The sequence below is a fragment of the Monodelphis domestica genome, chromosome 5 (genome assembly GCF_027887165.1).
Source record: "Monodelphis domestica isolate mMonDom1 chromosome 5, mMonDom1.pri, whole genome shotgun sequence".
In the NCBI taxonomy this organism is placed as follows: domain Eukaryota; kingdom Metazoa; phylum Chordata; class Mammalia; order Didelphimorphia; family Didelphidae; genus Monodelphis; species Monodelphis domestica.
In genome coordinates this window covers 236133199-236149402 of record NC_077231.1, presented here as the reverse complement: position 1 = coordinate 236149402, position 16204 = coordinate 236133199, and the positions used below count along the sequence as shown (strand labels likewise).

The 16204-nt window shown below is 40.6% G+C and overlaps 1 protein-coding gene across 4 annotated transcripts in view; it reads right to left on the bottom strand.

Annotated features, from left to right (window-relative positions):
* Nucleotides 1-13027, bottom strand: part of UBE3C (ubiquitin protein ligase E3C) — a 183893-nt gene extending 170866 nt beyond the window's left edge. For 2 of the 4 annotated variants that reach the window (XM_007504677.3, XM_007504678.3), the window contains exon 1: nt 12413-13027. In XM_007504677.3, the coding sequence (XP_007504739.1) occupies nt 12413-12478 (66 nt within the window). In that variant the 5' untranslated portion in view covers nt 12479-13027. The remainder of the gene's footprint in view (nt 1-12412) is intronic. The other 2 variants (XM_001364910.5, XM_056799969.1) reach the window with 1 other exon arrangement.
* Nucleotides 13028-16204: the final 3177 nt, after the last annotated feature.

Here is a 16204-nt window from a genome sequence, read left to right as displayed (position 1 = left end):
AATATTGTGTTGACCTGAAAAAAAAAATACAGAACTACCACAGTACTTATAATAATGGGTCTTTAATCAGGGTAAAGAAATTGTAATCTTGGAAAAAAACACATTAAATCCTAACACTGGAATTATAATCTGGAAAGAGGCAGTACTGGGACTTTCAGTGAACCAAAGAAAAGGGATTGTTAAATAATCTTCTGAAAAGGGGGAAGGAGCAATAGCCAGGTTTTTAGCATTTACAAAAGCTTGGGAAAGACCTAATAGCCAGATGATGCCAGATGATAGGACAAGCAAGGGAGTGGGTTTCTTCAGATTTTAATGTTTAATTGTTCTCTTTCAAATTCACTCCTCAGGGAAGAGCAATTTTTTTGCATAAAGAAAGTCTATTCATAGTCAATTCAATCTTTTAAATCTTTGTTTTGGTACCCTTAGGAAAGTCATTGAGGGGATTATCTAAAAATAACCATCAATTATAAAGGCAAATTAATACTGAAACACTTTTTTAAAAATATCTGATCAAATCAATACCCAACACTATACCCTGCCCAGGTATGGTGTTCTCCTTCCTAAGAAGCCATGTCTATGGCAAATCCATGTCATCCTAGAAAATGGTCTAGTAGCTTTATGGATACAGATGCTAAGAAGACTAAGATTAAGTAGGGTCAGCTAGGTAGGAAAATGGATCACCAGGTCTGAAGTCAGAAGGACCCTTGCTTCAAACCTAGCCTCAGACTTTTTCTAGTTGTGTGACTTGGGCAAGTAACTTAACTATGATTGCCTAGACTAGTGATGGCAAAACTATGGCACAGGTCTGAAAAATGGCACACAGATAGCTCTCTGTGGGCACATGGCTGCCCTCCCACCCAGTTTGTTACTACTAGAAAGATAAGAGGGGCTTGAGTGGAGCTGCTCCCTTTCCCCCTCTCTCCATTGTGCCTGAGGTCATTTTTTGCACATCACCTGCCCCTCTGCCCAGGAATCCAATGGGACAGCACAGGGGGTAAGGTAGGAGGCTCATAGGCAGCACAGCTGGAGGGGAGCAGAGCATTCTCCCCTTTCCCATCTCTACACTGGTTACGGACATTCCTTACTTCACCCCACACACCAGTCCAATGGAAGTGTTTTTCCCCTCCCCTGTGTGGGGTAAGGAGAGAGCAGTCCCAGCACTTGGGGTGGGGGTGGGGTGGGGGGGGAGAAGCATGACATGTGTCTCTGAGGGAGTCAGGAACAGTACTTGGTCTGGGGAGTGGGGTGGGGGTGGGGCTCAGCATTCTGGCTCTAAAAGGTTCCCCTAACTGGCCTAGCCTTTGCTATTCTTCTTAGAATTGATAATAAGACAGAAGGTAAGGGCTAATAATAAATAAGAAGAGGCAACTTTTAAACAGAGCTCTAGAAGACACCCTCCTCCAGTCTTTCCTTATTCCTTCCCAAGTGAAGTATCGGGCCCTCTAGGCTCTTCAACCTTCAGAGTTCCATATACCCTGGAAAAATAGTTCAAGTTCCCTTCAGTTAGGAGTCTTACTTATAGTGGAAAATTTAAATTAATATCTAATAACTCCAACTATCATATTTTATAAAGTTTATTAATAATCACTTGAAGTAGAAGAAATAAAAAGAACAAAAGTAAAATTCTCCTGCCTGGCACTTCCCCCACCTCAGGGGAAAAGAGAGCTCTAGGGAGGAACTACACTAAACTTTTATCTTCCCTATGTTAGTACCTAAGGTAAGAAGGAACATGGGAAGCTGGGAAAGAGAGTTCTTGGGGAGATAATTCTAATTACACAGCAGGAAGAACAGTGGGTTATCCTTAAAAAAAAAAATCTAGAAAACCTACCAGAACAAATCCTGAACTAGAAATCCAAAGGGTGGTTGGGGAGAAGACATAAAAAACTGTCAGCCTAAGTCTGGTTAGGAAGTAACAATCTTATCTTCTAAAAACCCTACACTGACTCTTGTCCCAGGCTAATGAGTAAAAACTCTTAAACATCTTTTCAATCAACCATAGCCAGAGCTCAGCTAAAGATAATCAAAACCTCAAGTACCTAAATGACACTAGCCTTTGGCTATTGCATCTTCCCCAAGATTTAGCTTTAAGACTGAGTGTGTTCCAACAGTCCTTTCTCCTGGGCCCTCTTTGCTATATACCATTTCCCCTAGTGATTTTTTTTTTAAAACCGTTACCTTCTGTCTTGGAGTCAATACTGTGTATTGGCTCCAAGGCAGAAGAATGGTAAGGGCTAGGCAATGGGGGTCAAGTGAATTGCCCAGGGTCACACAGCTGGGAAGTGTCTAAGGCCAGATTTGAACCCAGGACCTCTCATCTCTAGGCCTGGCTCTCAATTCACTGAGCTACCCAGCTGCCCCCTCCCCTAGTGATTTTATCAGCTTCCACAGATTCAATTATAATTTCTAAGGTAATGTCTATTGGGCTATCCTAAGTCAAGCTAAGCTAACATTGGTACAGATGAGACACAGTAAAGTGATGTAAAACCATCTATATAGGGCATGTTACTTCTCTTTGGCGCTTTTCCCTGGAGAGGTGGCTCTGGCTGGCAGCATGCTAAGCGTTCCGACATCTTGGCGTGGTGGCAGCTATTTGTCTGGGTTTTGGCAGTGAGTTTGCTCTTGAGCTAATTCAGGTTCAGGCATCTTGGCTGAGCCCTCTTGGAGTTCAGGCTGATTCCTTCCTCTTTTACAATCCAAAACCTTACCTTCCTAAAGCCTCTAATCTTCCCCCTGGAACAAGCCAGGCAGGAGAAATCCTACACCCTTTCCTTCTCCCTTCTTCTTAATTTCTTTCCACTCTATTAATTAAATCACCATAAATTTCCAGCTGATTTGGGTACTTTTTTTATTTGGGATATCCATAGCGACCAATACTTAATATAGTTTAGTTCACAATGCTAAAATTATCCTTTACAATGGCTCAGATCAGATGTTCAGCATTTCCAAAACATTCAAAAAAGCAGACTATCAAGGCCACATGGATTAGGGAAAATATATTGTTATTTGGGAAATATGGATTACAATTTTAGCTCAAGTATTAGGACAGTCAACCATCTCTTGGGAAAAATGAGGTTTGAACTAGAAACATAGCTATGTTTCCAGAAAGCCTGTGCTGAAACCAAACCCTCTGAAAACTACTTAGTTATATCTACCCATAGCACCCTGCATCTTCTTCACTGAATATTCATTGTACAAGGCCTCTCTAGTTCTACCATTTTAAGCTATGTTCAATTCTTGATTGAACTATGCTGCTAAAAAGAGGAGGTACAAAAAAAATCAAGCCATTCTCAAATTGATAAATGGGCAAGGGACATGAATAAGCAATTTTCAGTTAAAAAAATCAAAACTATTAATAAGCACATGAAAAAGTGTTCTAAATTTCTTAAAATCAGAGAAATGCAAATCAAAACAACTCACCTCACACCTAGCAGATTGGCTAACATTACAGCAAAGGAAAGTAATGAATGCTGGAGGGGATGTGGCAATAATGCATTGCTGGTGGAGTTGTGAATTAATCCAAACATTCTGGAGGGCAATTTGGAACTATGCCCAAAGGGGGCTAAAAGACTGCCTACCCTTTGATCCAGCCATAGCACCATTAGGTTTGTACCCCAATGAGATAATAAGGAAAAAGACTTGTACAAGAATGTTCATAGCTGCGTTCTTTGTGGTGGCAAAAAACTGAAAAATGAGTGGATGCCCTTCAATTGGGGAATGGCTGAACAAATTGTGGTATATGTTGGTGATGGAATATTACTGTGCTCAAAGAAAAAATAAACTGGAGGAATTCCATGTGAACTGGAACAACCTCCAGGAATTGATGCAGAGTGAAAAGAGCAGAACCAGGAGTACATTGTACACAGAGACTAATACACTGTGGTACAATTGAATGTAATAGACTCCTCCATTAGTGGCAACACAGTGATCCTGAACAACTTGGAGTGATCTACAAGAAAAAACACTATCCACATTCAGAGGAAAAACTGTGGGAGCAGAAACACAGAAGAAAAACAACTGCTTTGATACATGGATCAAGGAGATATGGTTGGGGATGTAAACTCTAAATGAACATCCTAATGCAAACACCAACAACATGGAAATAGGTTTTGACAAGGATACATGTAATACTGTTACAGACAAAAGAGTGGCTACCATAAACTGTGACCACAAAAATGTGGGTTCAAGACTGTGAATTGCCAAACTGTAAAGATAATTTTTAGTGTCTTGATTTAAATAAAAAATAAGTGTTCGCCATGGGAAAAATTCCCAAATATGAAATACCCAAGTCAGCTGGGTTTTATGGAGATTTTAATTAATACAAATTAAGGAATTAAGGAAAGGGAGGGGAGGGGGGAATAGGACCTAGGTCTTTCTCCTTAAGAGAGAAACTAAATCAGTCTTTAATCACTCACCACAAGATCTTTCCAAGCAAAACTCTAGTGTTCAGAGAGACCCTCCAGTTCAGCTCCTGAGCTCAACTAAGTTCAGCCACCGAGAGACTGCAATTCAGCTTCCTAAGCTGAACTCTGTCCAGAGGCCTCTGACCTCCTTTTAAAGAGAATTTTCTCCCATGTCACCTCCCCTAAATTTTTACATCTACCAATCATAGTAGACGTTTTCCAAAGGTCTAACCATTCTTAGTTTTTAGTTCTCACCTTCTCTGGGTAGATTATATTTTCTGAGTAAGTTCACACCTCTTTGCCCCTTGCAAGTTGCCTGACCTTTTAGTGATTAATTTGGTACCTAGGTACCAAATTGTGGTTACCAAAAGTGATTAATTTGGTACTTAGGTACTTAGCACCCTTTTGTATTAGATCTAAAAATAGACCTAGGGTAAGGGCTCTTGCCTCACTATAAGTATGGATTAAGTACTTTCATTGTACACTAAGGAGTTTTACAACTTTATCTTCCCCTAAGGTGTGCCTAAGTATGGGTGGAGTAATGGTGTTCCCAATCTATTCCTGATCAAGTACCTTCATTGTTTAAAATTGGGAATAGTCTTAACCATAACCTTAAGATAATGTTCCAAGGTAGTCTGAGAAATTTTAAAATTCACAATACCCAATGAAATTGTGCATCGGCTGTGGGAAGGGTGGGGGGAGGGGATGGAGGGAAATAATATAATTCTTGTAACCAAGGAATGATGTTCTACATTGACTAAATAAATCAACTTAAATCTAAATAAATAAAGCATTACCAAAAAAAGAGGAGACACACAAGGAAGAGGTTATCTCTAACACATTTATTCTTACTCTCCACTCACAAACAAACAGCATATTATCTAAGCAGAACAATCAAAAGTTTGCTCATGCTTGGACTCTGTATCATGGATCTTGGAGCTAAAAGGAATTAAAAATTTATCTAATAAAACCAACTAACTTTTACAGATTAAGACACAAGTATCAATTTACAGTTACTTAAGATAGACTGTGTACATGATACCATAAAAAACAAATTATAATCTCTAGAAGAAAATGATTTTTAAAAGACACACAATGTGTCCCTGCATCCAGAAATCTACATAATTACAATTCCCAAATTTCTTCCAAGATGGAATTTTTATTTTTGGTGCATTTGGGTATAAAGGTTTCTGAAACAATCTTGTAAAATAGGTAGTACATTAATTCCACTTTGTAAATAAGGAAGGTAGGGGAATTAAATGACTTGCTTAAGGCCACTGATTTTGTCCATAATAAGGCAGGTCTAAAACCCCATCCTCCTAGACTTCTCAGCAACTTTAAACTCTGCCAATCACTACCTCTAAATGAAGATTCTCCATTCCCTCAGCTTCAGACAACCTTACTCTTCCTCAAATAACTAAGGAACTCTAGTTCATTAACTGGCTCCCCATTCTCTTCCTGTCCCCTTAAGATGTGTATGGGTATACTCCAGGATTCAGTCTTTGACCATCCCTTTTCATCTCCCAGAGTTCAACTTATCATTACTAAATAAAACACATACATTCTATCTTAACTTCTCTTTTGGGTTCTAGGCATAGGTTTCCAACTATTTATAGGTCATTTATCCCCAAATCTGTTGTTCCTTCTATTGTTCATGGCACAATGTGCCAAATCTCAATTAGCTACTAATTGTTTTTACTCCCACCCCAGTAACATATCTGTCACCCTCGCCTCTCTATTACCACTTCCACTCACTAGTATATGCAGATCTTCATTGCTTCCACTCACCAATAATATTAAAATAGACTAACAATTCTCTCTTCCTTTCTTTAATCAAATCTTCATATCACTGCCAGAATAATCCTCCTTCTAGCACAAATCTAGTCATATTGGATATTGATCTTCATATATTCCATTCAACAAATATTTATTAAGCAATTACTATGTGTCAGACAATTAAACAGTTAAACGATGGAGATATGAGGACAAAAATTAAACAAACTCTAATAGATTCTATTGGAAGAAAAACAATATGAACAAGTAACACACACAGAGTAGTGGGGGATGGGGGATGAGTGAGGAATTAAGATAAACTGAATGTAAGAGCTAGAACTACAGTAGTCTGAAAGAATGCTAGGTATTCTACAAGGGAGGAGGAGGGATCATTACATTCTAGGGCAGGGGTCCCCAAACTTTTTACACAAGGGGCCAGTTCACGGTCCCTCAGACAGAGGGCTGGACTATTAAAAAAAACTATGAACAAATCTATATACTGCTGTCTGGGATAGTGGAAGCTGCAGCGTTATCTGTGATGGGCCTGTCACACCTTGTACAGGCCCATCACCACCAGCAGTATACCAGGCAGCAGTATACACAGTGCGGAATCCCCTGCCATAGATCACCACTCACCATGCTTAGGTCTTCCATTGTGCAGCCACATAATCCTTTGCTTGGCACCTCGTTCTTGTTCAGTTACTCTCAGAATAAGGTGCCACACAAAGGATTATGTCACCGGAGGTAGTACTGTATGTGAGCGACATACAGTGCTCCTCTCACTGACCACCAATGAAAAAGGTGCACCCTTCCAGAAGTGCAGTGGGGGCCGGATAAATAGCCTCAGGGGGCTGCATGTGCATGGTTTGGGGACCTCTGTTCTAGGCATTAGAACAGCCTAATCAAAAGCTTGGAGATGGGAGAAATTTCATCTAACAAATGTCAATTTGGTCTGACACAAAAATGTATCAAGAGAGGCAATTTGTAATAAATAACCCAGGAAACGCAGGTGAGAGCTAGAGTGTGAAGAGATTTAAATACTAAGCAGATCCAAGCTTTTGAGACAAGAAATCACTCTTACAAAAACTGCTGGGAAAACTTGAAAATAATCTGGCAGAAACTAGCTATCAGCCAACATCTCACACCAAATAACAAAATAAATTCAAAATGGGAACACAATTTAGACATGAAGGGTGATATCAAAAACAAATTAGGGGAGCATTGTCATATCTATGAATAAGGGAAGAATTTATGACCCAACAAGTGAGAGAATTACAAAACGTAAACTGAATTAATTTTGATTACACTTAAAAACTTTTTACACAAAATCAATGCATCTAACATTAGAAAGAAAGCAAAAACGGGGGGATTTACAGCAAGTTTCTCTGATAAAGGCCTCATTTCTCAAATATATGGAGAACTGAGTCAAATCTATGAAAATATGAGTCATTCCTCAATTGCCAAATGCTCAAAAGATATGAATGGGCAGTGAATTTCAGAAGAAATCAAAGCTATCTATATTAATTTGAAAAGATAATCTAAATCACTATTGACTGGAAAAAAGCAAATTAAAACAAGTTTGAGGTACAACTTCACTCCTATCAGATTGGATAATATGGCAGAAAAGGAAATGACAAAAGTTGTAGGGAATATGGGAAAATTGAGACACTAAAGCATGGTTGGTAAAGTTGTAAACTGATCCACTATTCTGGAGAACATTTTGAAACTATGCCCTTCGACTTGACAATAGCATTACTTATGTCTATATCCCAAAGAGCTAAAAAAAAATGTCCTATATATACAAAATATTTATAGCAGTTCTTTTTCATGGTGGCAAACAGAAAATGAGGGGACGATGCCCATCAATTGGGGAATGGCTGAACAAGTTGTGGTTTATGATTGTGACTGAATAAAATTATGCTACAGAATGATTTCAGAAAAACCTGGGGTTATATGAACTAATGTGAAATAAAGTGAGCAAAACCAGAACACTCTGCACAGTAACAGCAAAACTGTAAAAACAATCAACTGTGAATGACTTAGCTATTCACATCAATACAATGATTCAAGACAATCCCAAGTGATTTGTGATGAAAAATGCTATCCACCTCCAGAGAGGAACTGATGGCTTTTGAATGCAGATCAAAGCATTCTTTTATTTTTAACTTTATTTTTCTTAGGTATTTCTTTTACTATATGGCTAATATAGAAATGCTTTGAAGAACTGCACATGTATAAGCTCTATTAAATTGCTTGCCTTCTCAAGGAGGGGGAAAAGAGAGAATTGCAAGAATTTTATGTTTTATTATTATTAAAGTATATATGTATTATTAAATTAAAAATTTTAAATGAATAGCAATAATTTTTAAATATGTAATTGGAAGAAAATAAAATATTAAACAATTTTAAATACTGTAACAGAGAAGTTTATATTTGATCTTTGGCAAATGGGAGCCACTGCAGCTTACTGAGCATGAGAGTGGCATGATAAAATCTATGTTTGAGGAATATCACTGGCTGGTGTGTAGTTTGGATTGGAAGAGAGATTCTACTATGATTTACTAGAATTAAGATGCTATTGGAAAAGTCCAAGGTAAAGATTATATAAGCACTTGAGCTAGAGTGGAGACTAAAAGAGTAAAGAAAAGCAAATGGATACAAAAGATGGTAACTGACTGGAAAGAGAAGGGGAAAATTGTTAAGAATTGGGAATGACAGAAGTTGCATGACTGAGGAACTAGAAGAATTAATGACCCTCAACAGAAAAGCAAATTAGAAAAAGGAGGTTTAGAAGAAAAGACTTTGTTCTGGACATGATGAATTTGACATGTCTACAGGACATCCTGGAGCAGCTAAGTGGCACAGTGGATAGAGAACTGAGCCTGGAGTCAGAAAGACCAGAGTTCAAACCTGACCTCAAACTAGCTGGGTGACGCTTGAGTAACTCACTTAACCTCTGCCTGCATAAAACTGGAGAAGGAAAAGGCAAATCACTTCAGTATTTTTGCCAAGAAAACTCCATGGACAATTGGTCCACTAGTCAAGAAGAATCAGACATAACTGAAGTATAAACACAGGACATCCTGGGGGAATCAAGGAATTTGGTCTTGTAGGTGTCACATGAGAGCTAAGGATAAAAGGCTAACAGCCTTTCAAGGCTAAGGAATAAAATTGCCTAAGAGGGGGAAGTACTATGTGAATCATTTTAACTATAGTTCATGTGAAGGAGAGCAATGTACAAGATTGGAAAGGTAGGCTGGAGCCAGACTGTGAAGGAGGAAACCACAACCAAACCTGTTCTTAATTAATAATATCAATTCAGTAGCTGTATAAAGGGTAGATGGAGTGGGGGAGAAAGGAGATTTGAGGCCTTAAGACCAATTAGAAGACTACAGTATAAGTCCAGGGAAGAGATGATTAAGGCCTGAACTAAGGTGGCAGCTGTATGAGCGGAAGGGGTAAAATGTGAGAGTTAGAAATCATGAAGCTTGGCAACTGATTGGATATGCATGTAGGTGACAAAGTGAGGATAAAGGACAATGTTAAGGTTGAAAAACCAGGTAACTGAAAGGCCAGTGCTACTCTTAATGAATAATAACAATAATATTTATATAAAAGCATCTACTAGGCACTTTAGAAATATTACTTCATTTGTTTCTTTCGACAACACTAAGAGGTAGGCACTATTATTATTCCCTCTTTATAGTGGAGGAAACAAAGGCAAATAGGTTAAATGACTTGCCCAAGGTCACACAGCTTGTATTTCAATTCATTTAAGCATCTAATATGAAACAAGCAGCTGAAGTGATGCAATGGATAGAGTGAAGGGCCTGGAATGAGAAAGACCTGGATTCAAATCTGGCCTTAAGGCACTTCCTAACTGTGTGATCCTGGGCAAGTCTTAAATGTTTCTCTCATTTTCTCCTTCAAGGTACAGCTAGGAGACCAAAGATTGAGATTAGGGTGTAGGGTGAAGCCTGGAAAGGTAGGAGGTGCTAGGTCCTGAATGCCAAATGGATCACTTTGTATTTGTTCTAGGAGGTCCCAAGAGTCTAGGACGTGGATGTGTGTGTGACATGAATAGATCTGTTTTAGGAAAATCACATTAGTAGCTGAATGGAAGATGGATTGGAATGGGTAAGACTTCGGGTAGGCTACTGTAGTAATCAAGGATTAAGGTGATGAGGTCCTGCACTAGTGATGGCCATGTTAGAGGAAAGAGAGTATATTAGGAGAGAAATTACTAAGAAGAAATTTACAGGCCTTGACAAGTTGAATCTAGGGTTAAGTGAGATTGAGAGTTGGAAACTGATCTTGAGCCTGAGTATTTCCAACTCCAAGCAGTGATGTATCTACCATACCACCTAGATGACCTTAAGCAGAAAATGGCCCTCTGCAGAAAAGATTAAATCTGAAAGAGGTCTGGAAGAAAAGTTTGGACAGTTGAAATTGTATATTATACTGGCACACACAAATATATTACCTTCCTTCCCTTTCTATCACTTAAGAATGTAAGATCAAGAGTAGTGAGTTTAAATTTTGTATTTGCATCCCCAGATGCCTAGAGATGTGCCTATAACTCCTGGCCCATTATAGTTTGATGACTAATTTGACACCCCTACAATTCAGCCAAATCGGAACATTTTTTTTTAAACCCATATCTTCTTAGAATCAATACTGTGTATTGGTTCCAAGGCAAATGAGTGGTAAGGGCTAAACAATGGGGGTTAAGTGACTTGCTCAAGGTTACACAGCTGGAAACAAATTAGGCCATTTTCTCCATCCCAAACTTGATCTATATTGTCCTACCAATGCTATAACCCATCCTTGCAATGTTTCCCTTCAAAACTTACATTATATTAACTGTTGCATTATTAGTCATCTTTAAAGCCCAACTCAAATACCCTGTTCCTCACAACAGCATTAACAGTATTACTCCTCAGATTCTACATTGTACATTATTTTGCAATTATAATGCATATATCAGGCAATACCAAACAGTTGTTTGTATCCACCTCTAGAGTATAAAATTCTGGGAGGAAATGGACCAAGCTTAATCTAAACTTTGTATCTTACCAGTTACCTTTGCTACTCTGGAGTTTGATGTTTGCTATACTTGGTGTGTTAAAAAGTAATCACAATTGGATGTCAATGGATATGTAGAATACCTAATGTTTATACCAAAAAGAGATGCTCTTCCAAATGCCATTTCTGCATATTAAAATTTTATCTTTGACACTCAAACCCCACTCCCCAAAATGTGGCTTAATGAAAACCAATAGCTGGTCATCAGCAAAGGTTATAATAAAGTATCCTCTCATCTATAACATACTTGCACTTGAGAAAGGAAATGGACAGAAATTCTCCTTGATTCTAATTAAGATTTCATTCCTTCAAGCCATCAAAACATGATTTAAAAATCCGAGTGGTCAAGAGATTTTTATCCTCACTAAAGTGTAACAGAAAAGTATTTCATCACTAGTGATGTAAACAGCTCCTCATCTATGATGACAACACAGAAACCATTATTTAATTGCCATTCCTAGGAAGGGCCAATGTTGCTAACTAGAACTACTTTCAGTTGGTTTTCACCTCCCCCTTCCTTATTCTTTAAGGCCCACGAGAATCCTAAAGCTAAACAAAACCCGGCCAAATTACTATGCTTACTGCTTTTTTTTTTTTAAGAGCTCAATAGATCATTCTAAAACAGCAAAATGCCAATAAGACGGTCTAAGATTTGCCCAGTCAAATCACTTCCTTTTATCCTATTTAAAAGAACTCAAACCGTCGCTCTAAAACAGCAAAATGCCAATGAGCCGGCCTCTTGGTGACTCGAAGTTTTTTCCATCTGATTGAAAACTTAAAAGACAGTGGAACAAGCGGTTCCAAGGAGTAACAACAAAGAGAGCCCGGTCCTTTAGCGGGGGTGGGGTGAGGTGGGGGGTGACAGGGGGGTGACAAAGAAGGCCACCGGGACCCTCGGATCAAGGGTTATCGCTCCGACCTCCACCTTCTGGGTGGGGCCCAGGTGTCTCCGAGAGGAAGGGCACCGATGGGGGCGGGGAGAGAAGAGTTTAGGACACCAACCGGGCACCTAGCCTCGCAGCTAGCATAGAGCTTGGGGGGCATGGGGTTTGCACACTCCTCGGGGGAGGGGACATGGGGAAGGGGGAAAAGAAGGGGAAGGAGAGGAGATGTGGCGAAATTCCCGGGCGGCCAAGAAGGGGCAGGTCTCTTACCTTCCTACTTGCTCCTCCAAGGGACACCTTGGGCCTGGTTTTGAACTCCCCTTCAAAGCTAAACATCTTTACAGCTTATCCCATCTAGGAGGAGGTGGGTGCAGACCCTCAGCACGGTCTGGGGGTGCGGGAGGGGGCAGGTGTGGCCGCGGGGAGCGGAGGGCGGGCAGTGGGGAAGGGGAGCCCGACCCCCGCTCAGCTTGCCCGGCCCCGGGGCCTGAGAGGGGATCGAGAAAGGGGCGGCGGCGAAGGGCCGGTGAGGAAGGGGGGGCCTAGGGGAGGGAGTCGGGCTCCCCCCCACTCTCTGCCCTCAGGGACCGCTGGGGGGCGGCCGAAGGAAGAGGGGTTGGGGGTAGGCGCGCTGGGGGTGGTGGTGGTAACGGTGACCCGGGTGGAGGGAGACTCTTCCTCCCTCCCCCTGGCACCTCGCGGCCGCCGCCGCCGTCGCCACTACAGGTCGCCGCCAAGGCAGCAGGGCACCCGGACTCTGGGTGGCGGACTCCCGGACCGGCACTAGGAAGCAGCCGGCTTGGGAAAGAAGATGGCCGCCGACTGCAGTTCCCGTCCGCGGCCCCGCGCCCCGGCGAGCGAGCGCGCCCCCGCCATCGATGACAACGGCGATCCTGGCAGCGCGCAGGCCAAAGGAATCGACCCGGCGGGAGCGCGCTCCCCTCCCCTCCCCCCCCCCCCGAGCGTGCGCGCGCCGGCCAGGTAGAGGACCTGGACCTCCACCTGGCTTAGAGCTAGCACCTCTGAAGCTTACAAACGGGTTTGCTGGTTCGGATTGCTTGACCTGCTGTTGATTTTAGGGTCCTTAAGGTCTGGATCCCCAGGTTTCAGCAGGTTCCTTTTTATTCCCCTTTCTGGGGCCTCACTTTCCTCTTCTGTATAATACGCGTGCCAAAAGTGCAGTTGGAAACCCTGTATACTGGATTTGGTCGGGGTCCCTGAATTTGTACTGTGTATGTGTGTAGATGTATATCGCATATATGAATCCGTATACATCATACAAGCACATGTGTGTGTGCATATTGCAGGTCTGTGGATGTGTGCTTAGTGCATGGATACTGTGTGTGTATGTAGATGTACCTAAGGGCATGCATTTTGTTGCTGCTACTCAGTTGTGGGGTTTTCCTGGCAATGAATGATATTGGAGTGGCTTGCCATTTCTTTCTCCAGTGCATTAAAGTATCACACAACTAGGAAATGTCTAAGGTCAGATTTCCACTCTGGTCTTCTTGACTCCAGGCCTGGCTCTTTATCCACTGAGTCTTCTAGCTGCCTCTTGTGCTTGTATACATACAAACGTATTATGAATAGATTTCAATATAATTTATTTCCATATTATTAATAATGTATATTTTATTTTTTGCATTTAAAATCATTTTGAGAAGAGACCAAAGGACTGCCAGAGTAGTCCATGATACACACAAAAAGGTTTGGAACCTCTGGACTGTTCAGTTCAATCAATAGTAAGCATCTAGTATGTACACAATACTGTACAAAAAAGACAAAAGATATTCTCTATCCTTGAGGAATTTACAGTCTTATGGACAGTCCTTTAATCTGTAATCCAATGATACTGTAGTTGACTTGTCTCAGTATCTGAGACTATGTTTCTTTAAAAAAAAAAAAACCTATCTTTTGTTTTAGAGTCAATACTAAGTATCAGTTCCAAAGTATTGTTCCAAGGCAGAAAAGCAATAAAGGCTAGGCAATTGCGATGAATGACTTGCTGGGAATCTCAAAGCTAGGAAATATCTGAGGACAAATTTGAACCCAGGTCTAGCTCTCTATCCTCAGAGCTACCAAACTGCCCCTCCCTAGAACTGTTTCCTGTAGGTGCACAATAAATGTATCCTGCATTCCCAGTATACTGCATCTTGAGTGAGAAGACCTGTTTTAAAATCCTGTCTCTGTATGTAGAATTTGGTTTGAATCTTGCCTCTGATGATTACTGCCTGAATGAATCATTTAACCTCTCTGAATCTCAGTTTTCTCAGCTGGAAAAATGTCAACAATAACAGCACCTGCCTCTACAGAATTGTGAGGATCAAATAAATTAACATGTAAAACTAATGCAAGATATATAAATGTTAGCTATATGTAGCTGTTGACTGGGAAAAAACACAAAAATCACTCTTTAATCAAGGGCAAAAAGGGGTTCAGTACTCTACAACAGAGCCACATGCCACACACGACTGCAGAGTCCGAGGATTGAACTCTGGCTGTTCTGGACACTGACCAATGGGAGTGGCACCATGCTGGTTTGGACAATTCCAAGGAACAAAAGAATTTGGGGAACCTATATACCATTTAGGGAGTCCAAGAGCAGAGAAAGATGGTTGACATTACTATAACTACAAAGAAAATGGGAGTGTTCAAACTACCTAGACAGGATACAATCAAGCTTGGGAAAGGAATCATAGAGGCTAGGGTGTAAGAGAAGAGGCTGCTTACAATGGATATTAAAGGATGGTTCCTGCTCAAGTGTGGATCTTGTGGGGGGAAGGGTCTCTGAGACTATAGGGAGACTACCTAAGACAAAGAGGGTCCTTAGCATATGCTTAGTCTCACCCAACAAGGATTGTCTCACCTCAGAGTGTTCCCCACTGAGTCTGAAAGTGCCAGCCTGGGATTCCCATCAGGGTAGATTCTCATGGGAAAAGGTAACAAGTACAAACTTTGGGGTCTCCAACCTACAAGCTAGTCCTGAAACTTGGGGTTCATCAGATCCCACTAGGCCACAAGCTTGGGATTCCTAGAATCCATGTTGACATAGCTATACATGTATCCCTTCTACATAAAAAATTCCCCATTAGGGTTTTGTGGAAGCTGCAGATGACACTCCAAGGCCAATAAATGACACAAGCTTAGAAACTCAGACATATAAGCATAATATTACATAAAACATGAATAGTATTAAATATCAACATTTCTTTTCAGTACCCCAAATATACACAATTTCTTTTTTAAAATTAAAACAAAAATTTAAGTTTGTAAAAAGAATGAAAAAGCAAAAAAAAAATTAACTCATTTTCCAGATTGAGAGTGCTGACCCTCCCTCCCTACCCCAACTGCTATGATGTGGAATAGATGCCTTTATATCAAAATAGGAAAAAACTGGAGGGGGAAGATGTTGAAAGTAGATTTGGGGGACAATGTAACTGATTCCAGTTTCTGCTGTATTTGCTGTTATATAAATGTACTAAATGTCTCCTTCAGTTCGCCCCCTAATAATTTTATGATTCCAAAAGAAAAGTCAAAGGGCTTTGAATAGCTCCAGGAACTCACTCACTTCTCTATTCTATCTAATAAAGTAATGAATAGTTCTAACAACTGCTTATTAACTAACCTACCCATAAAGAAGATATTAGCTATGCTACAAGCCTTTATAATTGCTTAAAGTGCTTTGCTATTTTTTAAAAAATGTACCTTTTCTGTCTCTGTACCCTACCTGATCTGAACCAAAACTGCTTTGTAAACCTTTCAACTTGATCTCCACGATTTTTGTCAAAATTCTGGGTTGTGTAGCTCAGGAGTACAGACTATGTCATATGTGGAATTGTGAGACACACCCATCACCTACTCATGGGGAGTATCACATTCTTTTTTATTTTTAAACCCTTACTTTCCATACTGTGTATTGGCTCCAAGGCAGAAGAGTGGTAAGGGCTAGGCAATAGGGGTTAAGTAACTGGTCCAGGGTCACAGGGCTGGGAAGTGTGTGAGGCCACATTTGAACCTAGGACCTCCCATCTCTAGGCCTGACTCTCAATCCACTGAGCTACC